Source organism: Olea europaea, chromosome 3 (assembly GCF_002742605.1).
Source record: "Olea europaea var. sylvestris chromosome 3, O_europaea_v1, whole genome shotgun sequence".
Classification (NCBI taxonomy): domain Eukaryota; kingdom Viridiplantae; phylum Streptophyta; class Magnoliopsida; order Lamiales; family Oleaceae; genus Olea; species Olea europaea.
Genome location: NC_036239.1, coordinates 19,547,565 through 19,555,736, shown reverse-complemented (window position 1 = coordinate 19,555,736; position 8,172 = coordinate 19,547,565). Strand labels below are relative to the sequence as shown.

General features: G+C 37.1%; 2 protein-coding genes across 2 annotated transcripts; both read right to left on the bottom strand.

Moving 5' to 3' along the window:
* Window positions 1-354: 354 nt before the first annotated feature.
* On the bottom strand, window positions 355-1,931 carry LOC111379568 (girdin-like). The gene is made up of 2 exons (XM_023002968.1): window positions 1,359-1,931; window positions 355-1,293 (listed from the first exon to the last, which is right to left on the bottom strand). Exons 1-2 carry the CDS (start codon window positions 1,929-1,931, stop codon window positions 355-357), a joined length of 1,512 nt encoding a protein of 503 aa, XP_022858736.1.
* A 1,286-nt stretch (window positions 1,932-3,217) lies between these two features.
* Window positions 3,218-6,925, bottom strand: LOC111388928 (L-galactose dehydrogenase). The gene is made up of 5 exons (XM_023013761.1): window positions 6,637-6,925; window positions 6,040-6,268; window positions 5,098-5,397; window positions 4,406-4,534; window positions 3,218-3,658 (listed from the first exon to the last, which is right to left on the bottom strand). Exons 1-5 carry the CDS (start codon window positions 6,819-6,821, stop codon window positions 3,527-3,529), a joined length of 975 nt encoding a protein of 324 aa, XP_022869529.1. The 5' UTR covers window positions 6,822-6,925; the 3' UTR covers window positions 3,218-3,526.
* Between the last annotated feature and the right edge of the window lie 1,247 nt (window positions 6,926-8,172).

Below are 8,172 nucleotides of genomic sequence, written 5' to 3'. Positions count from 1 at the left end.
ATAAATGGTACACCTTTTCTGGACAAGACTAACCTTATAATCAGCGTCACATATTTGGCTAATGCTCAACAAGTTAGATTTTAATCCTTCCACGTAAAATACATTAGATATAGCAGGTAGTCCAGAAATGTTGACGATACATTTACCCAGAATAGGAGCAGTAACCCCATCTCCAAAGGTAACCATACCGCCATTACAATCATTAAGAGTGGAGAACAATGCCTTATTACCACACATATGTCTAGAACAAGCACTATCAAGGTACCACATAGTTGTGTTTTGAGCTTTAAATACAACATGGGCAACATAGCAGTTCAGTTTCTCATCAAACCTAGACATATCACTTTTATTAACCTAGACCTTCCTTGAAGTTGAGGTAATCATAGTCAATTTTGTCATCATCTCAATTAAGTGACTAACCAGATTGGAAAGGAAGTTTACTTGGCTATGAATATCCTTACTTCTACCGATATTCATAAGCTTATGACACCTAGGCCTCGTGTGTCCTAAAACACCACAGTTATGACAAGTAGGAATAAACCTTAGTTCAAAACCACATGATTGTTGAAATCGATTTTTAGGCGTGGTGGTCCTATGTATTCTAGAAGTCCTCTGTCCTAAAACACTTTTATTCTCAGGTTCAAGATTGGTAATGTTACTAGATATGTTGGAGGCCAAGACGAAAGTAGTCTTGGAAGAACTAGCAGCATTGTTATCATGTTTAATATATCCTAGGCCTTGCCTATTTCCAGCTAGTTTATTCATCCCTAACAGGTTATCAAGTTTCTTAGTCCCACTTAAGAAAGACTGGAGTTGAGTATTGGATTTCTCAAGATCACTTGTTAAAGTCCTAACCTTAACTTCTAATTTCTCATTGACACACCTCAACTCACTAAGATTTTTGGAAGAGTCCTGAAGATCACCCGCGAGTCTCTCTTTCTTTCTTTCAAGTTCATCTACCTTCTTCAGCATGGCTTTATTGACTCTCTTAATCTTGAGGCTCTCCTTAAATAGTAATTGATAGGTCTCATGAATATCAATCTCATCTTCAGATTCTTCCTCAGAGTTTTCACTATGTTTCTCTTCCTCAGCTTTCTCACTTTCCTTATCTGATTCACTCTTAACTCTAGACACGAAAGCCATGTAGTTCCTTTCATTTTCACTGCTGGAGGAATCACTTTGCTCACTAGAATTGAATTCATCATCTGTTAGTGACACTACCAAAGCCTTACCCCTTCCTTTATTCAAGTTCTTCCTATAATGAGGACACTCATTTTTATAGTGACCAAATCCCTTACATTCATGACATCTAATTGGTTGAGATTTCTTACTAGGGCCTCTAGCACTAGGCTTATCACTCTTGTCTTTCTGAATTTGCTAGGGACACCCTTCTTCCATTCTGGATATTTTTTCTTGTTCCTAAGGACTTTTTGAAATTTCTCAACAAAGTAAGCTATCTCGTCATCCCTTAGTGTCTCAGCATCAGTAGATTCAGACTCATTTTCCTTAATAGTGTTTAATGCTATGGACTTGCTTTTCTTTGGTTGTGATATGGTGAGTTCATAGGTTTGAAGAGATTCTACCAGTTCTTCTATCTTAACTTTATCTAAATCTTTACTCTCTTCAATTACAGTAACCTTGGGTCTAAATCTTTCAAGTAGGGATCTAAGAACTTTTCGAACAATTTTGGTTTCTAGAATTTTTTCACCTAGGTTAAAACTAGAGTTAATTATGTCTTTCAACTTGGCGTAGAATTCATCAAACCATTCATCTTCCTTCATTCTAATTTCTCCAAACCAAGAGGCCAACATCTGCAGTTTGGAGTTTTTAACAGTTTTGGTTCCCTCGTGCGTGGTCTCTAATAAGTCCCATACCTCTTTAGTAGTTTCACACATAGACACTCTCCTAAACTCTTCGGGAGACACAGCCATAAATAGTGCATGAAGTCCTTTGCTATTCCATTTAAATTCAACTAATTCATCCTTAGTCCAAAGTGAAATGTCCGTAGGGATAACTACTCCTGACACAGTGGTGGAAGGGGCAGACCAACCATTTTGTACACATCCAAATACGCTCATCTAGTGACTTAAGGAATGCTCTCATTCTTACTTTCCAGTATGCATAGTTGCTTCCGTCAAAATACGAAGGCACAGACAGTGATTGGCTCATCTAGATCAAGTATGGGTCAGGAATCGAAATTTTGCTCTGATGCCACTTGAAAACAATATTGTTTGACCCAAATTACACCTAGAGGGAAGGTGAATAAGTGATTATGCGGAATTTAAACTAGTTAATTAATAAATGCAACAAGTCACACTTATTAAATCATCCAGAACAACCACAAGCACACTATCATACAGTTAATTGCCACAATATAATAAATTGTAGAAAGTAAATAACAAGAGAGATTTGTTGACGGAGAAAACCCCTTACGGGATTAAAAACTCCGGGCCCAAGTCAGTATGAATCCATTATAAACGATTAAACTTACAGTACTGCTAGACTCTACCAACACTAGAGCTTTCTGACCTCCTGACTGCAATTTTCCAAAGCCCTCCTGGAATGCGTGCTCTCGCACCAACTCTCGACTTCTTGAGTTCGTTTATCTCCTACGGATTCCCGAGAACTCCTCGTTTTCCCCCGATCGAAACTCCGATCACCTTCCTCGATCTTCAACCATTTGATAGATGTTTGGAAGTTTTATTTTTGGTGGTTGATTTATATGTGTTTGATGTTTTCTTCAATAGCAACACTCAAGCAAAGTAGGATTGAAAGAAGGTAGTGGATGAGTATGAAGTTTCACAATGTTCAATCCCATAGAATTTTCATGTGGAGGCATTATGGTTTATATATGTGGGTGTTTTGGGTAGTATGGGCCTCTCCAAAATCTCGAAAGTCGTGAACTAGGGATTTTTAGTTCGGTCTGTCGCTCGAGCGAGATCTCAGCGATAAGCGAGAGAAACGGTTTCGCTCGAGTGAAGTGTAGGTGATAGGCGAGCGACGTGTTTACTATTTCTGACGCTCGAGCAACGGCTTGGCGACAATCCAGCAAAAATCCGACAACTTTTCCAATGTTCCAAACCCGACTCCAATGACTTCTAACCCGTCTAAGTAAATTACAACTTGACCCTTTGACGTTTCAAAACGTTTATACAACTATGTATTCGTTCACAGATTGCCAACTTTAAAACCTAACAGATATATTACAGGGAAAACATGTTTCAGGCACGTACATTCACTCAAATAGAAACAAAAATTTAGACTTTATTACAGGAAAAACATGTTTTAATGTATATGCAAATTTATTACACAGAGTACAAGAACAAATAGAACCATACAGACATCAGAAGCCTGGAGGAATAAAAAAGAAGCACACAACAATACACGCTTTCAGCAGTATATTAAACGTGCATGTTTGGTGCACAATGCGGGCATCAGGATAGTACTGGAGAGCATCACGAACAAGAATTTAACTTCGTGCTATACAATCCTCCGTAGACAAACATGCACTAAATGTATAACATTGTCAACTTTGCTGAATGCCACTAGGCCAAGTCTCATTCTTCACTGGTTTTAAAATATCATCAATCTCTGATAGAGTTTTCTCGTCTTTTCCAATAGTAGCAAGTTCTACTGCAGCAGCTACATTTTCATTGACCTGGCTCTCAAAAAGGGTTAGCCAAAATTTGATCAATTTCAATAAACATTCAAGAAATGTTGAACAGCAATTGAAGAAGACGGCTACCTATAATCAAATATGAGCGTGCCTAATTTCATGGAACGTGAAAAGGAAGACAATAGCAGCTATGGATAATTTGCTTTAAAAGGACTACAATGCCATTGGATAGGTTAATCACTTAAAACTCTATTGATCATAATTGATGATCAATAACATAAATTTCAGGCCACCTAGTTGAAGATTAAAAAGATAAAATAGTGAAAACTGCTACTGATTTCTTGTTCTCAACCTCGCACAACTTGAATGTGAGCCTGCCTGCTCCAAGTTACCATATCTTACAATACCAAATGATATCATTTAAAATCCGAGGGGGCACTTCTAATATGATAAAATTGCAACAAGCAACTAATCACACTCCTACAAAATCAAAGTCAAATTGGCTTCATATGGAAAATGAGCGAAAGGAAAGTGCAGGATGATCAATTTGGATCTTCAAATCTGTTTTTTATCGATAAGATTCTTTCTTGAATTGTGAAACTCATTCTTGTATAGAATTCTTCTCATCTCCAAATGATAGAAGTGTTTTTTTATTATTTCCTAATTACTACAAATAAAAGGAGTCCGGAAAGCTATTTGGTTTACTATTTTCTATCGCTAAACATGGTAAAAATGAAATACGGTATATCAGAGACATTTGGAGATCGATGGAAATGGAAAAACATTGACCTGTTGGATAGAGTTCATCCCAACCAAAATTGTAGAGATGTCTTTATTCAATAAGCTATATTGCATGGCTAACTTCGATATGTTTCTTCCCTTCTCTTTGCAATGAGCAGCAGCAGCTTTGCAAGCAGCCTGATGAAAAACATTCCAAGGGGAAGTAGGAAGCATTAAGTTATTCTACATATATATAGTCCACTCTACAGATTACAGATCTGGGACAGGTAACTAAAGAACTTATAAAAATTGTTAAACAGAAGGCTATTTGGGCAAAATATATTTAAAAACGTTTATTCATCACGTGATTGCAAAATAGAAGCCGTGCATAGATGCAGGTACATAAACAAATATAAAGTGAACTGTTCTTCTCTTTACAATTAAATACTACACAGGACAAGCAAAGCTACCATTGGGCCTGAATCCCTTAACACAAAAAATGTTGAGAGAAAAAAACAACATTAGGACATGATTAACTTAGCTTAAAAAGTTTACATTTATATGTAATGTAGTTTTAATAGTAGGTCACTTTATTTTGCCAGCAATTTAAGAGTTGCTAATCCAAACACCTTTACAAGTATACAAGTAACTTTTACTAATTTTTAAGCTTAGCCAAACATGGTCTGTAATGCAGCCATCTAGCAGTGAAATTTACTAAGCCAAATGTGTGAGAATTATATTCCAGTAGAACACACAAACACCTTGAGCTCTGGGGAAGCAGGGTGCCACTCCGGAGGGCCATTTTCTGTAAGAAGGCCCATTGCTAGTGGGGAAGCACTTATTACACCAACACCCTTGCTCTTCAGGTAAGGCAATAGGTTCTCCAAAGTTGAATCGTTGACACCGTAGTGACAATATGACAGGACTACATCAACCGTTCGTGGTGGCACCCTATCCAGAACATAAGTGAAAATTTCCAATGGAAGCCCAGTTATACCAATGAATCTAATCTTCCCTGCTTCCTTCAGTTTAAGAAGTGCAGGAATCGTCTCATTCACAATCTGAACCAGACAAAACCACTCAATTTACCATCAGTAGAGCATTAAGTTTCTTAACGACCAAAAAAATAAAAAAAGGAATCAAATGACACATTACTTGAAAGAGTCTTTAATTAAAACAAAATGGAACTGGGATTCAAGAATAAAATGGTCTTAAGAACATTGAATTTGATTTCTGATCATAATCCTAACACAGAAAATATCAAGATGGATTTCTAGGGAGCCAAGCAATAAGAGTTATTTACATATGTGCCTGGGGGAAGCTAAACCACCACGTAAAGCAGACTCAATGAGGTTTCATTTGAAAGACTAAGTGGTAATCAAGGAAGTCTATTTAGTGTTATGTTTAAAAAAAAAAATTTTAAAAATAAAAATAAAAAAAATCTATACAAGATGGCATGTATTGCCAAGATGAGAACTCCAAACAAAGTAGCATAAATTTTCTCACTTATCCGATGAGAGCCCAAAATTTAAGTATAATACAGCATTTTTTCCAGCCAAAAATAAAGGGAGAAAAGGATTGTTATCCACCGCAAGGATGACCAAGATCGCAACGTAACTTTTGAAATCGAATGTGAATATCAGTTAAAGATACTGAGTTCTTTTAGAATGAAAACTGAAATTGAGTGGAGATTGCAATAGGACCTGATCAAGTGAACCGAATTCTATATCATGACATTGCAAGATATCGACATAATCAAGCTGCAACCTTTCCAAGCTCTCATCAATGCTCCTTGTCACCCTCTCAGCACTGAAATCAAAACCATCTATGTACCTTCCACACTTTGTAGCCACAATGTACTCATTCCTAGGCACTTCCAAAGCTTTCAATGTAATTCCTAGTACTTTTTCCGATAGTGTTCCTCCATAGTACCTAAATCCAACCCACAAAACAAAAATCAAGAGCCCAAAACTCAAAAACACTTAAAAGCATTCAACCATTCCATAAGCAGTCACATAATCAGCAACCAAGATCAGAAATCAAGAGACCCAGAATTTTAAAAAGCCAATATGAATTAACTTAAAATAGAAAATAAAACAATGGCAAAGTGATAAGTCCCCTTTCAAGATCACTTGTAGATTGCTCCCACCTATAAAAGGAAAACCGGGTAATTCACCAATGGATATTGACAATTAGAAATAAATGGGCACATAGCCCAAGCTTAAGATGCCCCGACTCAATTCAGCAAAACGGACAGTCGAAAAATAGTAGAAAAACAAAAGGGAGAGAAAATTTGTTACGGGGAGGTGTCGAAGAAGTTGATTCCGAGGCGGAATGCTTGGCGGACGGTGGCAATGGCGTCAGATTCGGAGACAGGCCCGAAGACGTTGCCTAGCGGGGAGGCGCCGAATCCCACACAGCTGAGCTTCAGACCCGTGTTACCGAGAGGCCGGAGTTCTAGAGGTATTGAATTTGCAGTAGCCATTTTTACAGGGTGGAAAGTATAGGACCAGTTTACAGAAACTATGAGGCATAAAAGTCGAAAGGAGAGGAAAAGAAATGGGAAGGAACAGTTATGTGGAAAATGAAATTTCTGGTAGTTGATTGCAAATTAGGGGAAAAATATAGGGATGGAAGAGTAAAATATTCAGGTTGTTATCACAGTGCAAATTACACCCACACATGTTTTTAGCTTTTAATTTCAATAATCAGGTGTTAAGTTTATTATGCCATACATGTTTTTAGCTTTTAATTTCAATAATCAGGATTTAAATTTATTATTTCATAAGGCCGATTATAATTGTATTATTTAATGTTGAATATGTAATATATATTAAAATCTGATTATATTACAATTTCTATACCTACTCCCTCCACTATTTCTCTCTGTAACTCAGGCTACATCATGTCTACACCCCAATTGACGAGCAACTGAGCACGCATCCAATTGTCGCAAACGAGTCCATTTTGCGTATTGGAACTCCGTTTCCCTGCCTTCACAGACAGCTATAGTCCTCAAGATTGGCATCATATTTGACGATGGTCTGCCGACTAGTAGATTTGAAAGGGAGGTGATGTGATGCTTGTGGTTGTGTATTCGAGCAGGTGGTGGTGGTAGATGTGGAAATGGATTTGAGGTGCATGTAATGTTGATGGTGGTGAGTTGTGACCTATTAAAATGTGCAATTTGTTGACTAGATATCATTGTAATCATAGTTATTAAAATTGGTTCAGATAGATCGATCCAGCCAGTTAATCTGATGGTGGTCCGGTCCAATTTGTATTAATTGGTTCATAGACAAAAGAACCAATCACGAACCTGCGGAACAACTTTATAATCACCAGAATCGGATGGGTTCGTAGAAAATCGAACCGGTTCAATCCAAAGCAAAAGTTTTATATCACATACACAACGGTGAATTCCGAACCCGGCAAAGAGGCTTGGCCACAATGGCAGCCAACTGATGCCATCCTTTATTGTGGATAATTTAATTTTAGAACCTGCATCTATCAAATTGGTCAAAGCAAAATTTTTAAATAACATTTGCAATGGCAAGATCCGAACCTGTAACCACTTTGTGGATAATGGAAGCTTGGCCACTTTGGTAACTGAATGATTTTAACCTTGATTCTGACACGCATATAACAATTTGTGAGATACAATCATAGTTATTTGACTTGAACCAATCATTGACCCAGACAAATCATCAGGTCAATGATTCAAACTGTCGGATTATTGCAAGGCAAAATTTTAGTTAAAAAAATTAAAACAAATGGACAAAATATCTGTTACTTTTTTTCAAAACTATATATGAAATTTCGCTTTGCAATAATCC

Excerpts from the sequence above, each read along its gene's own strand:
- LOC111379568 (XM_023002968.1), bottom strand. The coding sequence starts at position 1,931 with ATGGCTGTGTCTCCCGAAGAGTTTAGGAGAGTGTCTATGTGTGAAACT. Across the intron at positions 1,294-1,358 it reads GCAAATTCAGAAAGACAAGA|GGATTTGGTCACTATAAAAA; the intron begins GTGATAAGCCTA and ends CATGAATGTAAG.
- LOC111388928 (XM_023013761.1), bottom strand. The coding sequence starts at position 6,821 with ATGGCTACTGCAAATTCAATACCTCTAGAACTCCGGCCTCTCGGTAAC. Across the intron at positions 6,269-6,636 it reads AACTTCTTCGACACCTCCCC|GTACTATGGAGGAACACTAT; the intron begins GTAACAAATTTT and ends GGTTGGATTTAG. Across the intron at positions 4,535-5,097 it reads CTGCTTCCCCAGAGCTCAAG|GCTGCTTGCAAAGCTGCTGC; the intron begins GTGTTTGTGTGT and ends GTTTTTCATCAG.